General features: G+C 49.9%; 1 protein-coding gene across 1 annotated transcript; it reads right to left on the reverse strand.

Annotated features, from left to right (window-relative positions):
- Positions 1-1518: 1518 nt before the first annotated feature.
- On the reverse strand, positions 1519-27474 carry ZNF777 (zinc finger protein 777). The gene is made up of 6 exons (XM_081243565.1): positions 27343-27474; positions 22500-23360; positions 21353-21479; positions 19120-19233; positions 6204-6455; positions 1519-3040 (listed from the first exon to the last, which is right to left on the reverse strand). The coding sequence occupies exons 1-6, from the start codon at positions 27457-27459 to the stop codon at positions 1884-1886; spliced, it is 2628 nt and encodes an 875-aa protein (XP_081099691.1). The 5' UTR covers positions 27460-27474; the 3' UTR covers positions 1519-1883.
- Positions 27475-27861: the final 387 nt, after the last annotated feature.

The following is a 27861-nucleotide window of genomic DNA, read 5'->3' on the forward strand; positions in this document are numbered from 1 at the left end:
ATCACATTCAAACTCCACACTCTCCAGTCTCAGATCCGAGACTCCCCTGCACCCACGTCTACTCCCAGCCAGCTTGTTTTCTCTCCACAGGGCCTTTCTCCAGCTCAGTGGGTTTAATCAGTCACTGATCCCTGATTCAGTTGGGCCCACTTTCCACACTTCCGCCTTCGAGAATACCCACAGCTGGAAGGCCCTCCTCATTCCTCTCACCTGTGAAATCCTCCAGCTCGGATCCCACCTCTGCACAGAAGCTACGCTGTGTCCATGCCGCATCCTCCCGCGGTCGGCAGTGCATTTATCACGCGCTTGGCACTTAGGTGTTTCCTATAGGCAAACCTACCGACTTGCTCCTAGATCTGAATCTACTCTCCAGCCGGTTCCGCAGGTCAGGACCCAGAATGGCCTCCTCTCCAGCCCTTCACATCAGCCCGGCCCCCTAACCCTCCCTCTGGCTGCCGGCCCTGGTGTCCTACCATCCTTTTAAAAAATTTCAGTGTAAACCAACAAATCACATCCTTTCCAACAGGAGATCCTGGGCCATCGCTTCCCCTCTCCGTGCCTGACCTTATGCATCTTTATAAAGGAGGGCGCTGATGACCTACCTCTACAGCCCCTTCAAGGTCAGTAATGTAGCACCTGTGCCCCCTGAATTCCTAACCCCCTTTAAATATCTGTCCTCCCCTCTCCGCCCCCAGACTCACTACCTTCAGCAGCTCTTGGCTCTCAGGTGCTCTTCCTTCAGTTAGACGTCTGGCCTCCCCAGCTCACATGGCTGAGCCGGGCACTCCGCTAGCCTCCACGAACCGTCCCTTCAAACTGCCTGAATTCTCTCTGGGTCACTGTCAAGCCCAGGACAACAAGAGCAGATCGCTCTGTGGGCAACGTAATTTGCCCCCAGTTTCTTTTTCTGTGCCCCACTGGAGGGTGATTGGAAATGAATGAATACCTAGCAAAATGAGGGTGCGCTGATGCATTTAACAAGTTGAAGGAGAGTAATTTGGGTGCAACATGCAAATAAAAAGTGTTCTGACTGGTGCCTTTTGTGGCTTTCCCAAAGACTGGCACCAGGTTGCCTCTGCACCCCTTCCCTACGCCTCCCTGCACCGCGGGCACGCCACCCCATCACCAGCTGCTTTTCAAGCCAGGCGGGAGGGCTTCCTGGGCCTGTGGGAGGCGCCCAGTTTCTGCTGCCGGTCTTTCCAGCAACTTCCAAACCTGTCACTCTCCCTCCTCCCTCCTGAACCCCCCTGTCCTCCCGACACCAGGGCGCAGGGACGGTCTGCGCCGGGAGCTCCACCCTCCCGCGGGCTCATTCACCTGTCAGGCTGCTCAGGTCTGCCTCTCCTTTTCGGCTCTGTAACGGCGGGATCTGCGCCCCTTCACCCCCCAACACGGGGGATGAGCACAGAAAAAGGACTCAACAGAACCTGTCCACTGACACGAGGCACACGTTCCTCGGCCACCTTCTCAAACCCTCCCCTTCAAAACCAAACAAAAACGGCAAACAAGAAACGCTCGTCTTTTAAAAATTACTCTATTATTATCAAATAGAACCACAGTATCCAAAATGTAATTATAAAGTTCTATCCCCTACTAAGTGACCCCGCCCCGCCCCACCGAGTGGCCGGCGGCCAAATCACGCCCCCCGTGCTGATTGGTTTCATCCATTTTATTGTCAAGGAAATTAACAGCCCGAAGGGGTTCCCCAGGTCCGCGCTCCCCCCCTGGGGCCCCGGGGAAACGCAGCAGCCAGCGACCTGGTCTCACTACCCCGCGTCCTTGGTGGGGAGGGGCGAAGGGAGAGGGGGTCTCACAGCAAAGGGGCTCGGAGGCGCCCCGTCCCCGCCCGCCGGGCTCGGGCCGGGCGACGGGGCGGCCCGCGCTCACTCGCCCGTGTGGGTCCGCAGGTGGTACTTGAGCGACTGCTTGTAGCGGAAGCACTTGGCGCAGTGCGTGCAGGGGTAGGGCCGCTCGCCGGTGTGCGCGCGCTGGTGCTCCAGCAGGTGGTGCTTCTGCGTGAAGCGCTTGCCGCACTCGGCGCAGTGGTAGGGCCGCTCGCCCGTGTGGATGCGCCGGTGCTCCAGCAGGTGGTGCTTGCGGATGAAGCTCTTGCCGCACTCGGGGCAGGCATGCGGCCGCTCGCGCGAGTGCACGCGGCAGTGGTTGGTGAGCTTGGACTTCTCGCTGAAGCTCTTCTCGCACTCGGGGCACTTGAAGGGCCGCTCGCCCGTGTGAGTCCGCTGGTGGCGCAGCAGGTGCGACGGGCGGCTGAAGCTCTTGCCGCACAGGCTGCAGATGAAGGAGACCTCGTGCTTGCCCGCGTGCACGCGCTGGTGGATGACCAGGCTGATGTGCAGGCGGAAGCTCTTCTTGCACTCGGGGCACGTGTAGGGCCGCTCGCCCGTGTGCGTGATCTGGTGCTTGGTGAGGCTGGACTTGTGGCTGAAGCTGCTGTCGCACTCGGGACACTTGTAGGGCTTGGGGCCGCCGCCGCCGCTGCCCGAGCTGGGCGACTTGGGGCGCGGCTTGAGCGCGTGCTTGGGGGCGAAGCCGGGCCCGCGCTCGGGCGAGGCGTAGCCGCCGCGGACGCGGTGGATGCGCTGGTGCAGCGTGAGCTGCTGCTTGTGCCGGAAGCTGACCTCGCACTCGGCGCACTCGTACGGCCCCTCCTTGATGTGGTTGCGCTGGTGGATGATGAGGTTGATCTTCAGTCGGAAGCTCTTGCCGCACTCCATGCACGTGAAGGGCCGCTCGCCGCGGCGGTTCCGCTGCTGCTGGCTGGCCGCGCCCCGGTTCTCACCCGGGTGCCGCTCGCCGTGCGACGGGGGCGCCAGCCTCTTCACCGCCGGGTTCCCCAGCTGCAGCGGCGGGGGGCTCTCCTCGCCCTCGGGGGACAGCTCCCCGGGCAGGGGCGGCGGGTACATGCCGGCCTCGTACCTCCCGGACAGCTGCCCGAGGGGCTGCAGGCGCTGCGGCAGCTCGTCCTCCTCGTCCTCGTCCTCCTCGTCCTCCTGCTCCTCCGTCTTGATCACGATCCCCTCTGCTCCGGGGACGCGCGGCGGGGGGAGAGAGAGACAAGATGCCGTTAGGTGTTGCCTGACGCCCCTAACCGGGAGGAGGTAAGCCCCGCTTCGCCCTCGCCCGCGGCACTGCGTGGGCATCGTCCGCCCCACGGCCTGCTTTCGGGAAAACGCAGCTTCCCGCTCCCGCAGCCCAGGGAAGCCGGGCCGGCCGCGGAGCCTGGCTCGGGAAGGAGCCCAGGCCTAAAATGGACCAGTCGGAGGCCTGCCGTGGAATTTTATGCGGAGGAAGCAGGGACGACGGCGTCCTCGTGGGGGGACGCGGGCGCTGCGTGTGCCCATCGCCCGACGCCGCCGGCGGGCAGGCACCGGCAGGAGAGAAGGCAGCGAGAGGCAGAGCGCTCCGGAGAGGCAGCGGCCCAGGGCGCCCGAGGCCGGCACACTCGAGGGCCTCCCAGCTCTCCACGCCGATAAACAACCCCTTCTTACTTAAGCCACTTGAGGACTGGCTTTCTACCGCCAGAGTCCAAAGGGTCTTGACTCCTCAGGTTGCCAGCCTCGTCCCCCTCTGCGGCCTCGTCTCCCTGAACTCTGCTCAGCCTCGCTGGTCTCCTTTCCTGGACTCCCCTGGAGAGCTCTCCTCAGGTGCCTTTACTGACCCGCCTCCCGTGTCTCCAAATCGTGCCCATTACTTAACACCCTGCTCCAATCCTGTCTCCTCCTGACAACCTTGCCTGACCATCCCGACCTGCACCCCTCAAGCCCCCCTGAGCCGCTCGCACGTGCGGGGGCGCCTCCCCGAGACTTACGAACCCCGCCTCCTGACGGGGCCCCTCACCTGCACAGGTGGATGACTCACCTGCACAGACTCTACCAGCCCTGACCCTGAAGCCGGGGGGGGGGGGTGGTTTCCTCTGCCTTTGCCGCAAGCTCGGGTGTGCAATGTCCCACACGCGGTGAGTGTTCCGCGAGCACCCCAAATGGTGGATGTCCTCCTCCGCCGCCGGCCCTCCACCCTCTAGCCTGGCCCTTTAGGACCTAAGATGTTGGCTGTTCTACAGGGTCCCTGGAGAATGTAAGTCCGAGAGAAAAGGAGAGGCCTCCAGCACCTATTTGAATTTTCTCAGGTGCCTTGAACTTACCTGGCCCTCCCTAAACACTTAATTGGGGAGCTCTATTTTTAGTTGCCGACTTTGTGTGACATGAGAAAGTCATTCACTTTTGAGTCCACCTGTGAGATGGGAGGTGCAATACTGTAATAGTCTGCATCTGCAGAATTCTCAACAGCAAACAAATGAGAACTTTTTCAAAGCACCTCACACCTATGCTCTCATGTTCACGGTATCTTATGGGAGACGTCAAGCAACAATTATCCCCATTTCACAGACTTGGGGCATCCGAGCTTGGCACTATCAAGTAATGTCTCCAAATAAATAAAGTCAGACCTTTCCAGAGCTTGCAATTTAAGGACCAGCTAGTCTGTCCCCTCGACTGATAAGGAAACTGAAGCTGGCAGTGTTCGTGACCTGGCCAAGGTCTTCAAGTCTGTCAGTGACCACTAGGCCACAGCACTTCCAGCTACTCCTCTGTGCCCAGTTAAGTGGCAGTGTTCAAATCAGAACACAGGTGTGCCAAGTCCCAGCTCAGGCCTCCCGTCCTAAGACAATGCTGCCTCGGTCCTGTCAGGACTCTCAGCAGGAAGTGACCCAGAACATCCCTGGAACACGATGCTTAAAAGATCAGGAAGGAGGAAGCAGCTTCAGAGGTTGGTAACTCATTGCCCTGGTGTTTATCCTGAAAATAGGGTTGTTTATGAAAGGCAGAGGGGGAAATATGGGCCTTGGAAGATTTAAACTCTCCTTGAGTTTCCAAGTTGTTTTTTCTTAATGAAATAAGAATGAAACAGTTGGCCCTAAAATTCAGGTCTCGAAATCCCACAAAAAGCTTACAGTATTACTAAATGGTACTAACAGAATTAATGGGAGTGTTCAAAGGGCAATCTGGAATTGCTCTTATGAAGCTCCCATTCAACGAATTCTCACAACTTGCCTTGTGTCTTTCACTATTCTCTAATGAAAGACAACATGGTATATTAAGAAGATTTCTCGAATATCATGCAATTATTTAAATATAAGGAGTTAGATACACATCTTTTGACCAAGAACAATGTCCATATTTTATGTGCAAAAAGGCAAACTGCAAGGGATTAAAATAAAATGGAAAAAAAAAATTTAAATCATCAATACTTCTAAAAACCTAAATAAAATGGATGTGGATACATTTCTAAGTATAAATAATATAGTAATTGATATGATGGCTAATGACTCTTTTGCACATAAACAAAACATACAGACAAAAACCAAAACCCAAGTGGGTTCTACCAAATTTTCAAGGAGCACACAGAATTCCTATCTTACACATTATTTTTAGGATACAGAAAAAAAGAGCAAAAGCTTCCCAGTTCCTCTGATAAGTCTAGTATAATCTTAACGATGATTCCAGAAAAGTTCAGGTTCACTTCATTTATGAATATAGTTGTAAAATTCCTGAATAAAATAGCGGCTAGGTCTAGTAGTGTATTTAAAAAAATACATCACGATAATCAGACAGGGCTTTTCTCAGGCCTGCGAGGACAGTTTAGCATCAGAAAACTGACCACAAAAGATGTCCTGGCCGTGCTGCTGCAAGCCCGCTTCCTCACTGTTTCCCTGTCCTCAGAGGGAGCAAGAATGTGCAGAATGGTGACCCTGAGGTTTTGTGATTAAACGAAAATGATGCCTAGATTCTACCAGAAAAAAAGCAGCCTCGGCCATTTACAAAGATGTGCTCTTCAAGGGTGGAAATCTTCAAGCCAGTTGAGGCTGCCAGTGTGACAAGGGAATGACCAAGGACACGTCGGGAGATGGAAGTTCTAGCACTGCCGCTAGTGTGGGACCTTCTCTGCCTGTAGAGGGAGGGGGCCGGAGAGATGATCTCCGCCAGCCCCTGAGGTCCTCATCTGACCTGGTCTTCGGCTGTTAGCACCCTCTTTCCTTGCCGGGAGATGGATGCGTTTAAATCCCGAGGCAGGGAAGCTGTACCTGAGGCCACGCTTGGTCCTGTCACACCTGCCGTGCCCTCAGTGTCATAGCACCTCTCTAAAGGAGACCATGGCTTCCCCACAGGCACCAGCCCCCCACTCACCCGCGCAGCTTCTCTGCTGTGCCAGCATCTGCTTGAGCTCACTGAACTCGCCTGAGCTCTCCGTGGAGGCCTCCAGCGGGTTTTCCGGCTCCTGCATGTCCAGGTCCGGCTGCTCGCCGCACGGGTCCCCCAGCTCCGAGTCCTGGAAGCCGTGCTCCTCCACCTGGCCCATCAGGGGCTCCGGCGTCTCCAGACTCTCAGAGCCCTCGTCGTTGGTCTGCACCTCGATCTTAATCACAATCCCGTCGTGAGCTGAGGAGGTGGGGGCGGGGTGGGGGGAGGGCAAAAGAATCCAGAACATGTTCATTCCACCTGCCCAGGGTTTTGTGGCCCTAGAATTTATATTTCCCGAATTCTTATTTTAGACACCCTGAAGAAATATTCTGAGTTGGCAGTGAGTAGGCATGGGCACTGTGTAGCCTTGAATATGAACTGGAGTCAAGTTAAAATAGATGCCAAGTTTGTTTCCTTGACCCCCTGTAATTTGAAAATAAGGGTTTCTTTTAGAAAGAGATCCTAATTCCCTTTCCCAGGTTAGGTCAGCCAAAGGCAACAGTTTCTCTCCCCCTCAACCAAGCTGAATAAAGAAAAGGCTAATCGTCTGGTCTCCCCGCACACCTTTTCAACACTTCCCCACCAGGTGTCCTACAGACCAGAGGCCCCCAGCCCCTTCCTGGCCCTCGTTTACAGGTACAAGAGGGGCTGTGGGGTTAGTTTTTCGTTAAACAGCATCTGATTACACACATGGCCCTGACATTTTTTTTTAATCTGCCTGTACATCTGTAGGTTAATTTCAAATGTCGTTACACACGTAGGCATCACACTTTCAATAAACAGGATTCCAGCGCACAGTTTTGTTCTTTAGTGCAGTATTTTTTCCCCTTTTAACTTGCCTCCCCTTCTCCTCACTCCCCACTCGACAGGTACGACCTTCCCAGGTAATTCCCATAACTGCCCTCACACTTTTCTCTATGCTTATGTAGTGATTTATCACAGCACGTTTACATTTATGTTTTTCTTTTCTGGCCGTTACTGGTTTAAAAACAATAAAACTGCCTTATACATAACCCTCTATGTTCCTTTTCTCCCCCAAATATCTTGTAGAAATCCCTTCACACCGACTTCTGTAGGCTAACGCATTCCTTTTCAAAGCTGTGTATATTCCACAGTGAGGATGATACAGCAACGCGTTCCACCATTTCCTTATTGACAACATTCACTTTCTGCTGCCAGGCTTCTGCCATGGTGAACAACACTGTCATAAACATGTGTTTATATCTCTAACCATAAAATAGTGCTTTTATTTTTATGAGAGTCCCAGGAGTGGGACTGCAGGGTCAAAATATTTTAGATTCTGATAGAGGTCATCAGACTGCTTTTCCACAGGCTGTGACTATTCACATTTCTACCAGCCCTTTTCCCCACGTGCCTGCCAGCAAGACACCACTGCTCTTTTTAATCTTCCTCAGTCTGATGGGTATAAAGTGACAACTTACTGATACTTTCATTCTGCTTCCCTGACGAGGGTAATCTGAATATCATTTGTTTTATTTATTGGCCTTTTAGACTTGATTCTATGTGAACTGTGTTCTGTCGATTTGTCAGAGTCCTTTGATTCCTGTATTAAAGATAACCCATTTTCTCTTATGGGCATTTCAAATATTTCCCCCAAATCTATCATTTGTCTTTGACTTTGTGTTACCTTCTATCATATAACTTTCCTAAAGTTTTCATCTTGTCAAATATGTCCCTCTTTCTTACGGCTCCTGGGTTTTCTGTCTTAGTTAAGAGGGTCTCCTGTGGTCCTAGATGGTTCATCTGATCTCCTAGATTTTATTCCCAGGTTTTTTATTGTTTTCTTTTTTACATTTAGCTCTTCATTCCACCTGAAATTTCTTTTTATCTTGTGTATAGTGTGAGGTAGGGGTTCAACTTTATTTTCTTGCATATGGGCAGAGCTGTACTAGCATAAAGCCCCTGAAAGGTTGAAACTCACTGTTAATTAAGGAAATTATAAACACACAATGCATGAACATATTCATTCATCCTTTGAATGTTTATTCAATAGCTATTTATTGAGCACCACCTATGTGCCACGCATGTTCTAATGGTGGGGCACATCAGTGAACAAAACATAGCTCCCCGCTCTCCTACATCTCACATAAGGCAGTAAACATAATTAATAAATTATATGGTATGTTAGAAGGTGATTAAGCGCTGTGGAAGAAAGAAAAGGCACCAGGAACCCAGTGAACAAAGCCCCTCACTGTCCTTCGCCGTGTCCACGTGTCCCGCCCACACTAAAGTGAACCACGTTGCCCAGGAAGCAGACCGCCCAGTCATGCTAGCAACTGATGGCACATGACCTAAAGCTGGGTTCTTTTGGATGCCTGGCAATCCTTTAATTCCTCTCTGATCAGCCAAGTAATCAATTCCCAACAGCTGGGGAGTGGACCACACAGAAAGCAGCCCTAATGTCCCAGGTTGCACTCCCCACAGCCTTCCACGCAGACCGTGCCTACCTTCCCTCCAAGTTGACTCTCCATCCTATTCTCTGTCTTACAGAAAACATAAAGTCATCCACACTCACATCCTGGGCTTCCTCCTGCTCCAGCTCGACGTCATCCCCCTGCATCCCCTTCCTCCCGCGCCCCTCCTCTGGCCTCCTCTCTTCCGGGCTCTGCATGACATCCGCAACTATGACTCCAGCATCGGAAGGATACCTTCCCTGACTTCAGAACTCCCGAAGATATTTTGCTTGCCTCCTCCCTAAGGTAAGTTTTTAAAACCATGTACCCGTTTGCACCTTTTTGAATAAATATACAAAATGCTTCAATCACTGCTAAGGATGTCATTTCTGGAGTATTGTAAATGTTGATGTTTTAAAATAAACTCTTCCATTGCCATTTAATGTTGCCAATGGAATCTAAGAACCCTAGCAATTTAAAACCCACCATTATTCCCTTAAAAAATACATGAACAAGTTCTTCTTTGATACTTGAAGTTTTAATATCATCCCTTTTCACCATGGACTTCTATTTCCATTCCCACTTTACCCACAGGATTTTAGCCTAATAGAACATATTTTTATGCTTAGGTGCCTTCCTGATCACCTCATCTACTGCACAGAAATGTGTATGTAAACGGAAAGATGAATTTTGCTTTCATTTCCAGTAACCACAGGGTTCTACGTGTGACTTGTCTGCCTGGCTTAAGTCATCCCTAGTTATTATTATTGTGGAATGAAAAATAATTATTCAAGATAGGAAACCAAAAACCTGTAGGAAATGTATCTCTTCCAAGGATGGATGGGGACTTTTTCCCCAATTAGTTCATTTATCTGAGAATGAATATTCTTATTGCTTGAATGAGACAGCGTTCAGAATAAAATCTGCTCCTATTTTCATTTTTATAAATATAACCATTGGGAGAGCTCATTTACATAGATCTGTAGCTGGGCTGGCGGGAGCTTTGTTATGGAATCATCACTCCATTCTTTGAACTTCTGAATTATAAATACTGCAAAAGCACATGGTTAACATATCATCAAAAATTGTTTTTAATGACCTATTAGCTGACAACTTAATTAGGTTCTCTTTCAATTTTGTCGAAAGCTAAGCATTCCAAATGATCGAACTTCCAAAAGAATTCGCCATCCAGGCCCCAGAGCCACCAATGTACTTCTGGTCCTGTCCCCCAACATTCTGGCTTGTCTCTTTGTTTCGTGAGCCAGAGGGCTTTTTATACATCAGAGAAACACTCCATAATAAGGCAGGATGGGCAGGAGGTGCCTCCTCTTTTTTTTTCAATGGTAGGAGACATGGGAGATGAGGACCTGCACTAGAGGGGCCGCAGGTGTCCAGTGCCCTCACTGATACGTGTTAGGAAGGAGAACAGATGGACAAAGACTTGGAAGCCGAACCCGCAAAGCCCTCTGTGTTGTGCCTTCTTGGAAAGGCTCTTGTACCCCGGGGCATGGGTACTGCAGCCCGAAGACCACTGCCTTCCCATCCTTACCTCTCCTTCAAGACCCCCACTCCACCAGACGACCCAGGCCGCTCTTAGCCCATCCTGAGTGTGCTCTTCTCTGACCCCCCAAGCACTCGTCTGCCCCTCTCTATGGCATCTAATTCTTTTTCCCTTGAAATGTGCATCGGTTACACATTTTCGTGCCTCTCCCCCGCCTGTTAGACAGCAGGGAAACCAGTGTTTCCCACCAGAGAGGCCTCTCTGCCCCAAACAACTTCTGAAAGAGTTCTGACAACCAGACTGCATTCATAAGCAGTAATCTGTTCTCCCATTAAAAAAATTAATCAAAGACACATATACTGTGGGAATATAGTTTATGACCAAAGGTAGCATTTCAAACCAGTGGGAAAAGGTTTAGGTAAATGAAGTGGAGACAGCTGGCTTCCTGACTAGAAGGAAAAAACCAAAAAAACCATCTTCACATATCTCACCTCAAAATAAATTATGGATGAATCAAAACTTTAGACATAAATAATGAAATCATACTAGTATTAGAGAAAAGCACAGCTCTTTCCCCTCCCTCCTTCCTTCCTTCCTTTCTTTAGTTTCTTTTTTTCTAAACAGCGTTGAGCTGAGGAACAGGCTACCCTGAGACCCTCTGGGACTTCAGAGATTCCTTCTGGAAGCTGTCTGGTCAGTCACACCAAACATATTAAATGTGCACAACACATATCAACTATAATCTTTTGGTGTAAATTTTGGGGAAAAAATTTTTTGTAGCTTTGCCTTGACATTGGTGATAAGAAACATTTAATTTGTGATTGGTTGTTAATCTCTGTAATCACACTTCTTCATAAGAACTCTTCTGAGATGGGAAAAATCTCTGCTACAAATTGCTTTCAAACGTATTAAATGTTTGTGGACACTAAATTTAATAATTAATGAAGCTGGTATAATGTTATATTGGGAGACACAGTTAAACATTTAATTATTTATATTTTGTAATTTTCTTTTTGTTTTCTGGAGCAAAAAATATCTTATTTCAGCTTTCAAATATTTTTATAGATTTTTGAAAAGCTCATAGGTCCCAGGCCTGTGATCATAATGTTTACTGAATAAAACAGGCCAAGTAAGTATTTCTACACTTGGTATGAAGCCCACCCACCATAAAGAAAATTTCTGGTAAATCTGAATACATAGGAACTTAAAATTAATAAATTGGAACACAAAAATTTTAAACAGCTATATCACAGATACACACAAAGGTAAACCATAAATTTGGAAACATATTTGCATACGTAAGACAGACTACAGTTAATATCCTTAATTTTTAAAAAGCTTTTATAAATCAATAATAAAAAGATGAATAATCCAAAAGAACAATGGGCAAAGGATAATTCATAAATAAGACATACTGGTGACCAATAAATACGTGAAAATATGCTCAACATCACTCTTACAGAGTTCATGAAAACATCAAAATATTGTCTTTTCTACCCATCACTCCGACAAATAATAAAAAGATAATACCACCTGTTGGCATGGGTGTGGGGAAACAGGTTTTCTCATGTATAGATGAGGGCACAATTGTTTTGAAGGGCATTTGCTAATATCTATTAAATTTTTAAATGGGTATATCCTTTGACCCAGAAAGTCTATTTCTAAATAAGTTTCAGATGAGTGCATGAAGATTTACTTATAAAGGATCTTTAATGAAGCACTGAAACTTGTAAAGACTCTAAATGTATATCAATGGGAGTTTATTTAAAGTATGAAATCAATACACAGAATACTACAGTCTGCTATTTAAAAAACAGGGACTTACATGTTTTGACATGTAAAGATGTCAAAGATATATTTTTGGAAAAAGCAAGTTGCTAAACAATGTACTTCTATATTGTTTGAAGAAATTTTTTTAACAATGAGAAAGTATTATATAATTAAGGCTGTGTGTGTGTGTGTGTGTGTGTGAGTGAGTGACTATGTGCACAGAAATTGGAAGGAATAAGCTGTTGACTCTTCTCTCTCTCTCTCTTTTTTTTTTTTTTTTTTGGCTGCACCATGCAGCCTGTGGGATCTTAGTTCCCCGACCGGGGATTGAACCGGGCCCTGGGCAGTGAAAGCGTGGAGTCCTAACTACTGGACCGCCAGGGAAGCCCCGAGCTGTTGATTCTTGAGGGAGAATTATATGGGACTTTCACTCTCTCTGCATTTTTTCTTTTTGAATTACACTGACGCAACTTCAGAGTTTCATTGGTAAGTGAAAAAAAAGCGTGGCCACATTAACTTTCTCCACCAGCTCAAAGCACAGAAATGATGGCTGCCACGGGCTTTCCAACCTTTTCATGGCTACACTTTCTGTTAGATTTTTTTAAACCTCGGTATATTAATTTTCTAAATCTTCCTTAAAAAGTTATATGTACACATAGGCCAGAGGAATAAAGGGTTCTTCAAACCTCATTTTTAAGAAGCTCCCCTCTACCCCCCAACCTGCTCCCCAGAGGCAATCACTTTCAATTCTTCTAGCTGATTCTTTTGTCACTGATATTCATAACTCTACATAACACAATGGCATTGCTACTCCTTGAGTTTTCAATTTTAAGCATAATCTACTGACTTCCAAGAGCTGGAGGTGAGGACCACCTCTTCCCCAACCATCCACACCTCTTCCAAATCCCTGATTTTTCCCAGCCTGTAATTCTGGTTGAATTAATGTTGGGTGTTTACATTATTGGATTATGTAAATGCTATTTAAAATTGAACCATGTAGCATACTATAAGTACTCTTCTATGCCTGTAAACCTTTTGGCTTCCCCCTGGAGCTAGTTTTCTTTTCTTTTGCTTAGCTTACTATCAATTACCAGAGTCAGCCCCAGTGTCTCCCCCCAACCCTCCTCTCAGAACATCCAAACATAATGGGGATTCTCAGTTTTACCTACTTGAAGAAAACTTTTCTGGAACCTCTGGTATGCTCCAGTGTGGACTGGTACCTCCAGATCCACAGCTGTCTTTTGGGGATCCCCTTCGGCAGCACCCCAGGGATTCCTTCCCCTCTCTTGTGCTGGAGCTCCTTACACCTCTTTCTTGGTTTACTTCCTCATTTGGCAAAGTACCTGCCCCAGCTTGAGAAAGGGCATGTGGCAGACCTTGAACATCTCAGTGTCTCGATTTCACTCTCATATTTAATTAGATTAGTCTGTCTAGATATCAAATTCTAGAATGTTGGGAAGTATTTTCCAATTTTAAAATTTAAAGAATTTTAAAGGAATTATTCTACGGTCTTGTAGCTTCCAATACTGTTGAAAAGTCCAATGCCATTCTAATTCTTGTTCCTTTGTATGAACCTGGTCTTTCTCCCAGAAGTTTGTCAGATCTCCTGGGTCCTCAGTTGCTCTGAAATTTCTTGCTGAAGTATTTAAGGCTGGGTCAATTTTCATCCGCTGTTCTGGACCGTTGGTGGGGCCTTCAATCTGGAAAGCCGTCTTTAAGCGCTGGGAATTTTTCCTGAAGTCTTTCATCTCTAATTCCCTTCTCCCTGTTTTTGCTATTTTTTATCCTGATATTTCTATTATCTGGACATTAGACTTCCATCCTTTACTTTTCTTATTCTCTCCCTATTTTCTTTTTGGTCTTTTTGCTCTATTTTCTGGGCTGTGTATTCAACTTTATTTTCTAACACTGCTACTGAGTTTTTAATTTGCATTATTATATTTTTAATTTCTAAGAGCTCCTTTCTATTTTTTTTAGATAAGCATTATACTTTTGTCATGGATACATTCACTTCTTTTATCTCTCTAAGATTATGAAAAAATGTATATTTTAAATGTATAACTATATATAAGTATTTAAACATACTCCCCCCCCCACCCCATATGGTCTCTGTTTCCTTGAAATTTATTTTTTCTGCTTTTTTTCCCCTTTGTATATTAGAGGCTCTTCCCAAATGTCTTGTGGTTCTTGGTTGTCCATTTATATTAAAAGTTGAATATTCAAAAGAGAATTGCAAGTTTGGTGCATTCAGGTAGGGCTTGGTTTCCCAGCAGGATTGTTTAGCTAGGTCATTTCCCTGGGAAATCTCTTGGGCTGGCCCCAAGCATCTCCAGATAAGACTCTTCCAGTATCCTGCCCTGAGGGTTTAATCTTGGATGTGAGCATCATTTTGGGATTCAGGTTAGGGAAGAAGGCTAGAGAGCTCAACATCTCTGTCAAGCTTCACTCATTCCCTTGTTTTCAACATGGCACCCACCCCAATTGTGCCTGGTGTCCACATCCAGAAACGCTGTTGTTCACCATCTCCAGAGAATAAGGCTTGGTCACCTACCAGGGTCGGTGAAGCAATGGAGGGGAATGGCAGTGTTTCAAGGCCTCTTAAGATGTTTGACCAATGCTCTGTTTTTAGCCTCACCTTTACCCCCATTTCCAAAGACACCTGGAACCTCTGGTACCGCTAGTTCCCGAGTCTTGAGCAGGGATGGGGGTGGAGTGCAAACTGGGTTTCTTCCCTAACACCAATTTTGGATTCTGCTTTCTCAATCAGTGATCACCCAGCCATCTGCTCTCAGCCTTCCAAAACTTAGCTGCCATTGTCTCCTTGTCCGTTCCTTTTAAAAAAAGTCCCTTTGCTCTCGTTTTAGAAGGACTTGGGGAGGTGGGAGTAAACACACGGTCAATCTGCCACCTTTAACTTGGAGTCTTTCTTCATGCGTTGTTTTTTAAAAAACTTATTTTTACTGAATAAGAAGTAATATACGCTCACTTCAGAAAATTCTAAAAAACATAGAGAAATATGATTTGGGTATGTTTCCATCCCATTTCTTCCCTAGTTTTGTTAACATTGTTGACTTCCTATTGCATTTACATTATCCACTTCTTTTTTTTTGGCTATGTCACGTGGCTTGAGGGATCTTAGTTCCCCAACCAGGGATCGAACCTGGGCCCTTGGCAGTGAGAGCGTGGAGTCCTAACTGCTGGACCGCCAGGGAAGTCCCTACATTATCCACTTCTATACCATTAACTTCCCCTATCGACTGGCTCATTCCTGTCAACATGTCGAACAGGCTTTGGCAACCCCCATCTTAAGCAAACAAGAGTCCCTACGCTGCCCGGCCCGCCAGCGTTTCTCTTCCCCACCCACAGCTACACTGGAATGATCTCCACTTCCTCGCCTCCCATCCACTCCTCAACCCACTCGCAGGCTTCCACCTCAACCATGCCGCCAACGTTTCTCTTTCTTGCTAAGGTCACTGATGCTGCCAATCTGCAAATCCAATGGACACTTCACGCAGTCTTTGCCTAACTAAACCACACTGCAGAATTCAACACTGTTAACCACGCTCCCTCCTTCCGGAAACACTTCTCTTGAAATACCCAACAATGCACTACCCTAATTTCTTGCTACCTTTCTGGCCACTCCTGTTTCCTTTGATTCTTCTGGTTCCTCCTCCTTTTCCCAAATCCTACAGCAGTGGTTTTCAACCCTGGCTGCACATGAGAATCACCTTGGAAGCTTAAAAACAAACAAACAAAACTAACACCTGGGCTCCACCCAGACCCATATTATTCCAACTCTCCAAATCTACTCTAACAGTCAGGGCCCCAAGCCAAGGGCACAGGCCGTGCTCTTCCTCTTCTCCCATCCAGGCTGGGAAAGCTGATCCCGTCCACGCTACCAAGGCCCACACGTCTGTCTCTAGCTCAGGGCTCTTCTGTGAGCTCCAGGCTCCTTTAACTCAGCTGCTTTCTCAACACCACCTCCTTGACGTGTCCTGGGACCTCACACCTAACGCGTTCCTATCGTTTCTCTGGGTTGGAACCTCTTGTTGTCCCCCACCTACCCCCTCACTCACGTCAGGACCTGGACTCACCCGCGGGACCCCCTCTCCTCACATTCGACATCCGCCAGCCACCGGCGCCAAAATACACCTCGCAAATACCCACTGTGCTCCCTGGGCTATGCCAGGCCTCCTACCTGGGCTACAAAGAGAGCCCCCTCGCTTCCAGCCTTTCCTCCCGCTGAGGAGTTCTCCTCCGAGTAACGGGAACTCCCACTCGGGCTTCCAAGAAAAATCCCACCTCCTCCGAGGCCTTTGCTGAGCGCCTGGTCTCAGTAAGGCCTTTGCTGCTGTGTGTCCCAGAGCCCTGGATGCCTGTCTCCACAGCACTGTCACAGTGGCTGGCTGTATTTTTACATATGTGGGGTGTTTAGTTTGTTAACATCAGTCTCTTGACATAGGACCTGGTACAAAAAATATTAGATGAACTTAATAATAAACAAACAAGTGAAAATATGGTGTAAAAACTCTTCACGTGTGATTTTAGTGGCTGTATAACCATCTATCATAATGTAATATAATATTTGTACATCTTAATCCATATTTTTGGATTCTTTTCTAGGCTATAGACTCTCAGAAAGGAAATTATTAGGTTAAGTAAATGAACATTTTAAATATTTAAAACATAGTTGAAGACCAGAAAATATCAAATTGCTTTTTAAAAAGACTGAAACTATGTACACCGTATGAGAACTTGGATTCCAGCCATGGCTTCTGGCTTGTTTGTTTTATTCTGCTAATTTGTTAGCTGACAATGGTCCCTGGCTTCCCCAGGCCTCCTATTCGCCCTTAAAGAGTCAGGAATGGGAGCCCCGGCCTGGAGGATTTTGAGAGCAGGGTCACTACCTGAGTCGCCTTCAGGTCTCCTTGCCCTTAGGGATCCCAAGTATAAATGCTAGTTTATTGAATGCATTTACTCAGCCAGTTCACAAAATTATCAGGTTCGGTGTATTTGGAACCACGAAAATTCTCAGTTGGTTTCACCCTTTGGGTCTGGCCCAGGGCTGGCCTTGTGGCCACTCTTCTAAGGGGGAGGACACACGAATGACAGGTGACCACTGGCTCTGATAACTGCACACTCACAGGACAACCGTGCTACCCTGAGGCCAGGGCCTTGCACACACGCAGAAGTGCAAGTTTACAGCTGGCCCACGGGGCGGTGGTTCCCGCTCCTCGCCTATCCTCCCTCCAGTCAGGCTCCTAGTGGCTGAGACGGTGAGTGGAACAAATGGCACATTCCAGCCACACAAGGCAGCCTCTGTGAGGCCGCCGCTGCCCACAGAAGCTCCGGCCTTAGACGCGCCTGTGCCAGAACGAACCCCGCCTGGGGCCGAGGGGGTTAGAGTGATTTGCTCTCAATTCTGGCCCCACTTTGTGGGAGGCCCACCTGTGATGAGAGTGTGAACAAGCAGACAGGGGAAGGGGTCCATGTTCCCATCCCAGCCCTTCTAAGAAGATGCTACAAAAGCAGTACCTGGACCACAAAACCCTACGGGGACATCGGATGGGTTCTAGGATTTTTACCACAAACCACCTCTCCCCTTTCTCATTCTTTGCCTCCCAAGTCCTCTTTCTGATTTCTTCTCCTTTGAATCTCTCTGTTCCCACTGACACCTGTTTTTGGATGCGGCCACTCAAACCTTTCACATACAGACTTGTTTTCCTCCAAACAAAAGATTACTCTGCCCCGTGCCACACCCTGTCCCCCAACACTCACTCTCACCTCATCTACTTTTAGTATTGCTTTTTTTTTTTTTTTTTTTGCGGTACGCGGGCCTCTCACTGTCGTGGCCTCTCCCGTTGCGGAACACAGGCTCCGGACGCGCAGGCTCAGCAGCCATGGCTCACGGGCCCAGCCGCTCTGCGGCATGTGGGATCTTCCCGGACCGGGGCACGAACCCGTGTCCCCTGCATTGGCAGGCAGACTCTCAACCACTGCGCCACCAGGGAAGCCCTCATCTACTTTTACATCCATCTTTTTTTCTGCCAGATGAATTCAGGATCCGCCTCTTCCCTCCATTTAAATCTCCAGACAAATCTCTAGAGAGTAATGATGGTTTAGGGTTTCTCTGAAACACGCCAGCACTTATTCTTCCTCAGGGTCCTGCCTCTTCTGGAAGCTACCTCTGCTCTCGCTCCATGGGGCCCACATGACTGCACGTGATTCTGGACCTCCTCCTGGTGCCAGAGCCGATGACATTGCTTCATACAAGACCTGGCTGTTGGCCCCAGTGAGTTCTCCTGCTAGATTATCCTCCTTTTTCAAAAGACAGGATCACCCATGACATCTGGCTACAAAGGACAAGGATCTCCTCCCACGGAAGACCTTCAAGGGAAGTGAAGCAAGGCCAAGGGCAATTCCAAACAACGAATCACACCCCGAAAGCACTGCCGTGCAAGTGTGAGGGCTGCTGAGTGGCCGCTGGGGAAGGGACGGCTCCCCACGCAGACGGACACAGCAGCTGGCGTGTCCTGGGCCACTGGAACCTGCTGGTCAGCACGCCAGGCCCTGGCTATCAGTACCAGTCCTGTTTCACGGATAAGAAAGCGGGCCTCCAAAAGGCCGAGTAACAAAAACCACAGGGTGAGGACGCAGAGAAGCCGGGGTTCAAGCGCCGGCAGCCCGACGCTGGCGTCTGCACCCGAGCCCACGGCCAGGCGGGCCTGGGCTTCTCCACCGCCTCACCTCACTGCCTCATCTGGACCCCGCCCCACACACTGGAGGATGCTTCAGGTAAAGTCCGTGTCTGTCCCTGTCCTTCCACTCACTGGCCACAGGACCAGGGACGTGGCCCTCCTCTGGGAGCTCGAGGCTCACCAGCACCCGCATCCCAACAAGGGAACGCCTTTCTGTCAGTTTTGGTTCTGTTTCCCGCAGAGTGAGGTGATGCTCGGTCGCGTCAAAAGCTCCCCGAGACAATGACCGCAACGGCATTCCTAGCTCAGCTGCTAGGGCCACTGGTGATCAAGGAGGCCCCAGGCAGGTCCCAGCACCTGCAGGCTTCCCTGAGGCACTCAGCCTGCTAACACAGCCCGCCAGGGCCTACTGTGGGCTGTAACAGCCCGCGCGGGGCCCCCTGAGCGCTGGAGGCCTGGGCTGCCTGGCAGCCACTCACCGGCACTGGGGTCTGCAGGTGCCTCGCCCTCTTCTGAGTCCTCCTGCTCCTGCATGGCCGGCCTCTCCCCGCGCTCCATCTGAGACATGAGGTCTGGTTTGGAAATTGCATAGTCTGTGCAGGAGGAAGCAAAGAAGATATCCTATGGGGTGAGTTCGCACTGGATGCTACAAAGATGTCACTTGTGTGAGTGGGACATCGGGAGCAGCTGCCCTACCCAAGGCCGGCAATGCTGCAGAAGGAAGGGCCAAGTTTCCAGCCCTTCTCCTCGGGGCCACAGAGTGTGTGTGCGTGCGCGCGTGTACGTGTGTGTTAACCACGTCCCGGGTCCTCCCAGCGGCACCAGCAGTGGGGCACCACTTGCCCACTGATGGAAACTGGTCATCTGTGGCTCACAGGTGGCCAATGCCAGCTCAGGTTTTCATGACAAAGGGAGAAGATATTTGAAATTTTATAAATTAAAAAACTGATCTTGATAAAATATAGAAGCCATGAAACAAAACACTGATAGGTTTTTTTTCACATTACAAAAAGTTTAAAGTTCTTTGGAAATAAATTTAAAAGATAAAGAAACTTGGAGGAAATAGTATCACACACACACATTTGTAAAAAATAAGGCAAAGGATTAATGTCCGTACTATATATAAAGAGCCTCTACAGTTAGTAAAATAAAAAATCAAAGATATGAATGGCTAATTCGTAGAAAATATGCAAATGGCCAATAAACATATTAAAAGATGCACAAGCTCCCTAATCATCAAAGACATACATGTTACAATAATGCAGCGTCACTTTTCACCATCAGAAAAGACAAATCTTTACAATAGGAGAACCTCAGTTCCGGCCAGGGTGTGGAGATGGCGTCGTCACACTCTGTTACGTGAACATACACAGCCCTGGGTAGGGCCCGTGGAAGTGGCCATGACATTGTAAGCGAGCACCCTCTTTCCTCGGCAAGCCCACCTCCCGGAATCCATCCCACTGAAATATTCACGGAAGAGCACAAATGCAGAGATGCTGAATGCAACCCTCTGTGGCGGTGAGAAGAGGGACTCAGGCAGCTGCCCATCAATAGTTCTGTATCAACAGCCCGACGGTTCATCGGGAACACTGCACTGTCTTTCGAGCAGGCCTCCGCGCTGACACGGAAAGCTGGCTCTGACTACTGTTAGGTAAACTAAGTGAAGGATCCCATTTGTGCAAACCACAAACCGCATGTGCACAAGTGCAGCAAAATGATGAGAGACAATATCGGCCCAAGGGTTCACGGTGGTTACCTCTGGGGAGCGGTGCTGGTTGCGGGTGGGGACTGCTCTTTATTATACAAACCTAAATTGTTGCATTTTCACAATTATGTATATACTTTAAAAAGAACAGAAAAAAATAAAAAGTTACCCCATGGAGAGGTATAGATGTATAAAATTAACAATTCCAGCAGGGATCGGATTTTCTATACAACAGTGTATTTAATGTTTTTCTAATTTCTTTTGTGCCCAAAGAGTTCCCCATATCAGAGAAAAGGAAACATAAAACTAAAGCCTATTTTCCCAGGTCTTCATCCTCAAATACTCTCGTTAGCGAAAACAACAAGAATCCACCGACTGCGGGGTATGAGAGATCCCAGTGAAATCGCAACTTCCTGGTAGGGACCTAGGACGACTGTTTACTCCCCGGGTCATACCTCCTCTCTGCGCGAGCGGGACGAGAACCTGGGGGAGAACCTGGGGGACGTAAGCTCTCAATCGAGGGCAGTGTTCAGCCACCTAGGCGGTCTATCAGGAGGGCTGACACCTGTCCCAGCTCCCACACGGGCAAGGTGTGAGGATTAAATGTCATTCTCATAAAGCACCTCACACTCTGCTTAATAATAGTTTGCTGGACAAACTAATTTCAAGATATATATATATATATATATATATATATATATATATATATATATATATATATGTATGTATATATGTATATATACATATATAGGGGCCATGGGGAAAATAATATAAAGGTGAGAGACTGCTGACGTCTGAGTCTGTCCCCCGGCCCCCGCGGGTAGAGGGGAGTCTCTGCTTACGAGCTGTGCTGATCTGTGCTGCGCTGAGGTATGTGGGTATGTGGGTGTCTGCTCTCATTTGCTGTGCCCTCGAAAATTGTCTCTGGGAGTTCAGAGCTCCCGGGGCTCCTAAGGAACCCCCAGCTAGCAGGCGGGAAGCCGCGGGCAGCGAAGCCGTGTCCTTACCCATGGAAACCAGAGACTCGTAGTTGCCCCGCATCACGTTCTTGTACAGCTCCTTCTGCCACTCGGACAGGTTCCCCCACTCCTGCTCCGAGAAATGGACGGCCACGTCGTCAAACGTCACAGGGACCTGAAACCACACAACAAGCTCAGCTCGGACCAACTGGAAGGCATCACGGGCCCTCAGCTGCCAGATCCCAAGGTTGCCAATGGCTCTGGCCCCCTGGGCCTGTTTCAAAACTCTTAGGAGTGGAGTGGGAAAGGCCCAGAGCCCCAGCTGTGGGTTTTCACCAAGGACTTCTCTAGAAATCAGGAGGCTTCAGCCACTGTCCTGGCCCGAGAGAGTCGGGGCCCCGTGATGTCTGGTCCTTTTCCTCTCTAACAGGACAGTCCTTGCTGCTGTAAAGTGTGGTCTGCAGACCAGCAGCAATGGCACCACTGGGGAACTTGCCAGAAATGCAGACTCGCAGGCCCCACTCGAGACTCACTAATTTAGACTCTGCATTTAGTAAGATCCCCAGGTGATTCGTGTACACAATACAATCTGCAAAGTGCTGGCCTAGGCAACACGGTCCACACGTTTTCCCTCCATGAGGCTGTGAAAAGGGGCAGTGGCATAAAAGAACAGAAAGAAAACCAGTTCACGTTTAAGTGCTTTCCTCTGGGAAATACTACTAAAATCTAACCATCCTCTGGTTTTTTAGGATACCTCTGAAAATCATATTTTTACTGGCATTAACGTGATTTATGAGTTTACAGATAAAAATGTCGAGCAGGACACTGCCCTGTAACATTTCACCAAGTCCGCCCTCCACCTCCACGGGGAACCACACAGGTTCATGCTTGTCCACAGCTTGACCACTTGGCCTTCAATTTGCCTTTCATGCTCAGACATCACAGACTGAACGCCTTCTACACTGACAGCCCCCATCACTAGGTCATCTCTCTGATCTATAGCCTATGCTTTTATCAACAGGAGAAATCATCTGGTTTTGCTGCGTCCTGTTCTCAACGATGTGAAGTTGGTGACTAGGTATCATCATATTGTTTTCCTTCTTAACCATGGCTTTCCCTTTCTTTGATATTAAATTCCTAAAACACATTCCAGTCCTGGTCACTCCTTGGGAAGCCCCGGTTGGGATAAAGTTACCTTGGGAACTTCTCCATTGCTGCCTGGGGGCAGCCGCAGGATCCAGAAGTTTCTGTTCTTCAGCAGGTTCTCCATGTTCTCCAGCCGCCTCTGCAACAGCCCGTACTCCTGCAGCAGGGTCCCCAGCACAACCCATTTGCTCTCCAGGTGGTTTGCAAACTCCACGGCCGTCTTCTCGCAGTCGGCTATCTTTTTCTCATTTGTCCCAGTCCTGCCCTCCAGGGTCAGGAGCCGCATGGCTTGGGCCTCCAGTTTCCTCTCCACCGCTTGGACGGCAGCCCACACGGCCAAGCGGGTGATCTCCGCCGTTGGGAGTGGTGTGTCCTTCTGGGCCGCAGAAGAGATCTGGAAGGGGGTGTCCTTTTGGGAAACCGGGCTCTGGAGCAGGGGGTCCATGTCAGTCTCGGGAACTGTGGGGGAAAGGGTCAAGGGGTCTCTCTCAGGAACTTCGGGGGAGTGGAGTGGGGCTTCTTGATGATGGGTGGAGTGGGAGAGAAGCGAGATCTCTGGTTCAGCAGCAGCTGGGGGTAGATACGGGGCCTCTTCTTGGGAAGTCAGGGGGCCCTGGATCTGAGACTCTTGCTCGGAAGCGGCAGGATACAGGAGTGAGGGTCCCTTCTGGAGCACATGCGGCATTCGGCCAGAAGTCTGTTGCTTGGGAGCGCTGGGAGTCTGGGGTAGGGAGCCTTGCCGGGGAATGGCGGGAGACAAAGAAGGAATTTCTTTGGGGGGAAGAACGTGGGATTGGAACAGAGTTTCTCGAGGGAGTCCAGCAGGGGCCTGACGCGGGGTTTCCTCTTGCACAACGTTGGGGAATGACAGAGGTGAAGAGCGTTGGGTCTCCATGTCCAGCTGCTGGACCTGTGTTCCAGAAAGAAAGGACAGGATTGAAGGCCAGAGTCTCCAGCTGGCAAATAAATCCCCAACATAAGCACCTACATTAAAAGGGCTTCAGGCTTCGTAGCAATAAGATATGTTCCATGGACATGAATCTCTTCCTGAGACCCTAGCATTGATCTACACATCAATGGCAACTGCTGATAACAACAAATAAAAGATGGTTATGTCACCTTCTGCTTCTATAGAGCCATCTCCTTTTTCACAACATACACTGCACAGGTGTCATCTCGTGAGTAGTGGTGTGGAGAGGAGAAAGGCTACTGGCCTGGAATTAGAGCACTTGGCTTTCAGTCCTGTCTGCACCAATGCTGCCCGGGTTGCCCTGGCCCAGTTGTTCAACTCCTCTGTTCTCAGGGTCCTCATCCATCAAATAAGGGTCACAATACCTGACACAGCTGCTGCTTCACTGAGTTCCTCGAGCACTGAGCGTTAAATAGAATAAAACTTTGAAAAACAATAGAGCAGAATTTTGTCAATGCCAGGCTAGCCTACGACTGCCAGCAAGCTGGGGCTGGTTCTGTCAAGGTCCTTACCCCGAAGGTGAACTTGACATCCGGCCCCACCGCTTCTACTTGTATTATCAGGCAGTCGTGGTGCCCATGTTTTTTCCCCCACTTTGTCCAACAGCGATGACACACAAGTACCTTCAGCTTCCCAGACTCCTTGATAAAATCTGCATTGTTGACTTAATAACATTTCTCAAAGGGTTGATATGGTAGAGGTTTGCCTTTGAGGCACGTTCAATGGACCCAGCCCCTGCTGGGGAGGCTGAACGGGCTACCATGCATTCAGGCTGGCTCCTGATACACACAGAGAAGAAGACAGACACTGAGACAGGTGTGGGAGTGGCCATTCAGACTCTCCTGAGGGAGCCAAGGTTCCTGGGGCTGATGGTCCCCGGCAGGTAGGTGGACCCTGGCCATCCGGAGTCCCCCCCATGGTTCGTGAGGTGGGGAAAGAGGAGGAAAGGAGGCCTGGAAGGACCAGAAGCAAAGCTGAAGTCAACCAGTTCTGTGAGCTGTGTCAAGGCTGGTGGGGACTAGGAGCAAAATAAAGACCGGTTCCTTCAATTACTTGAAGGGGGTTTCAATTATTCACACTCTCCCCATTCCCCACCTTGTCATGTCCATGTTCAGGGAATGCTTGTGTCATCACAGAAGTGAAGCCAAGGTCTTCTGAGTGACCAGCTCTGTATCTATCTATCCAGAATGTCAAAATGTTTATTGGAACTGAATAGAATTTCTTCTATATCACCGTTTGTCCATTCCCTCATACTCTTCCTTCAATGAATCTGCTGAATGGCCAATTACTGTGTGCTATATAGAAGTGAGCTTTAAAGTAACTGAAATTTCCCTTTTCTTCGTTTGAAAATTAGCATATTCCTGGTGTCCACTCTGAAATACAGTGTGTGCCCAACAAGCGTCTGGTGGATGAATAGTATAAATGACTGGGTTACAAAGAAATTATTAGAGTCAATCATGAAGTTCCTTGAGTCATCTCTCAAAGACTCATCTAAACCTATTTATACCTCTATTGCTTGCTTTCTTTCATTTGTTCATTCATTCACTTATGTGTAGCTTAACTGAGACAGCCTCGCGCTTTTAAGACAAGGATTGAAGATTTAAGGCCTTGTTCAGGCAAAAGGTTTCTGAGGTCGTGCGATCCAACAGCTTTGCAGGGAACCAGGTGTGAGGGCTAATGAGTCAGCCCTGACAACTATCTGGCATTTGTTATGTGCCATGAACTGTGTTTTAAAGGGTTATCTAATTTACTCTTCACAAAACCTTATAGACAGGGACCACTAGAATTCTTATCCACACTTAGCACAGGAAGTTGTGGAGGCTTGGAGAGGCCAAGTAACTGGCCCAAGGTCACACAGCAGTCTGGCTCCAGAGCCTGGGCTTCCGCCTACACTGTAGGTCGCCTCTAGGCCTCATCTGTCAGATGAGACAGCTGGTCAGTATGTGCTCTGAATCCTCTTTACCTCTAAGATTCGGAGGCTTGGAGATTAAACAAAGACGTGTGGGAAGGCCCTGCCCGTAGACGTTTCCATCTAATGCTGGGGTCAGGGACCCCTTTGAAAAGCTGATGCAAACTATGGATTCTCCCCCTCCGAAAACACACATGGGCACATACACCAAATCCTGCGAGCACTCTCAAGGGAATCACAGAGCCCTGAAACTGAAGGCTTGTCGACAACTAAGCCACCTCTCAACTCTTCACAGGCGAGGGCAAGGCTGGAGGACCCTCTGGGATAGGAGCCTCAGACACAGGGAGAGTGATGAGCATAAGGCAACACAATAGGCACATGTATGGCCCTGTCCTCACAGGGGGATTAGGGTATTTGCCTACAACTAGTGGGAGGAAGGGGAAATCCCCAGGGGCCAAGTTAGTCCCCTTAGTAATACAGGGGCTTAACTGAAAAAACGAAGAGAAGCTTCAGGACAGTAAATTAAGCCATTAGCACAAGACATCTTTACTAACTAGTCTACTCAGAGCTCAAAGGAAAATACCAGTTCTTTGCTCTCTATGATTAGACTGTCTCTGTCCATTTCCAGATTTGGAGGACTGCAGAGCAATGAGGGGCCACAGGAGCACATCCCCTCCACCACCCCCAAATAAAAGCCCCTTGCTGTCATTTCACCAGTCCCAGTAAACCTGTGGCTTGATACTACCCTAAGAAAGAAATGGCCAAAGACAGGAATGGAGCTGTAAACATAAAATGTGAGATTAATAAGCTTGCATTCGCAAACTCTTGGGGGCAGGGGGAGAATTCTTCTGGTTCTCATTTCACAGGATTTAACCCACCTTCCCTACCCCATGTATCCTAAGAGGATGGGGTCTCCAGGATTCATTCATTCGCAGAAAAATACATAATCACACCTGACTTATAAAGAAAGCCGTGCCATTGTCTTGTATGACCCAGTGTGGTTCACCCAGAATTATATACCATTCAAGAGTCCTGGAGATCTAAGCATTTAAAAATCATTTTATTTTATTTTCCCAGGAGTTTTATTATTAATATTATCATTATCATTCTTATTATTATGATCATTTTTTGTAAGACCTGAGAGGCTCTTTAGAAGGCTCTATATCCCGACCCCTTCCTGCACACAACAGGAAACTGAGGCTCAGGGCACTGCCCCCCATGCAGCAATCCTCCTCACAACACGGCTACTGCATCTCAAAGAGCAGGTCTGCGGGGAGACTTTGAGACTGATTTTTAAGAATGGCCCACTGAAGAGGCAAACCAGCCCCCAAACCCTTAGTAGCTTGCTCCCCAGACCCCAGCCGTCTGGACACCCAGAATTCGACCGGGTCCCACAGACGCAGAGACTGGAGGCCGAGGCGCCCGAGCCCGAGGGTCACCTGCTCCTCACGCCGGGGACGCTCGGCTGGGCGCTGCCCAGCCTCCCACACGGCCGTCACCTCCCCCCCGACGGGCCGCGTCGCCCGAGCGCCGGCCCCGGCCCCCACCCCAGGGGAGGCCGCCGCCAGGGCCGCCCCCTCCCCGTCCAGGCCCGCGGCCCGGAGGCAGGCATTTCTGAGGACGCGGGCGCCGAGCCACGGATGACTCGCTACGTGACCTTGGGGCAGGCAGGGCCCGTCGCCGCCAGGTGTCCGTGCCTCAGTGCCCCCGCTCTGCGAAATGGGGAGAGCCGCGTCAGCGCCGCGCTCCGGCCGCGAGAGTCTCGGCGGGGCCGAGCTCTGCGGAAAACGTGCGGCGGCAACCCCGACGGACGCGGCGCCGGCTCCGCAGAGAACGAGGCGCGCCGCCCGAGAGCCCGCCTCCGGGCCCGCGTGCGTGCCAGGCCCCTGGCGTCCCCGCAGCCGCGCCCGGACGGCGGCGGGCTCCCCGCGCGTAGCCCCCGCCCCCACCGAGCAGGGGCGCGCGAGCCCTCCGGGTCCCCCGCCCCCACGTCGCGGCGTTTCCGTCCCTTACCGAGACCCCAGGCCGGGCCGCCGAGCCCGGGACGCGCAGGCCGTCCCCAGGGCCCCGAGTCCGCGCGTCCGTGCGCGCGCGGGCCGCCCTCACAGGAGCCGGGGCCGCCTCGGCCATGGCCCTGTGCTGTCCGGCCCGGGCCGGAGTCGCCGCCGCCGCCGCCGCGCGGCCCCACGCAGGCCGGCCTCTGGGCTCTCCACAGGCGGCGCCGGCCCGGCCCGGCCTTCCCCGCCCGGGCTCTCGCGGCCGTCGGGCCCGGCCTGCGCGGGGCGGGCGGGGACGGAGCGGCCGAGCCCGGCGGCGGCGTCGGAGCGGGTCGCGCGGCGGTGCGGGCGGCCCGGCGGGCTGCGCCCCGGCCGCGAGCTGGGCCCCGGCCCTCAGCACCGGCCCCTCTGCGGCCGCGGCTGCGACCCCGGCTCCGGCCCCGGCCCCGGCTGCGAGCTGCGCTGCCGTCCCGGCGCCTCTTCAGCAGGGGAGCTGCACAGCAGCTGCCATGTTGATACAAACTGCATCCTGGGA

The sequence above is a fragment of the Mesoplodon bidens genome (assembly GCF_964165515.1).
Source record: "Mesoplodon bidens genome assembly, chromosome: 9".
NCBI lineage: Eukaryota > Metazoa > Chordata > Mammalia > Artiodactyla > Ziphiidae > Mesoplodon > Mesoplodon bidens.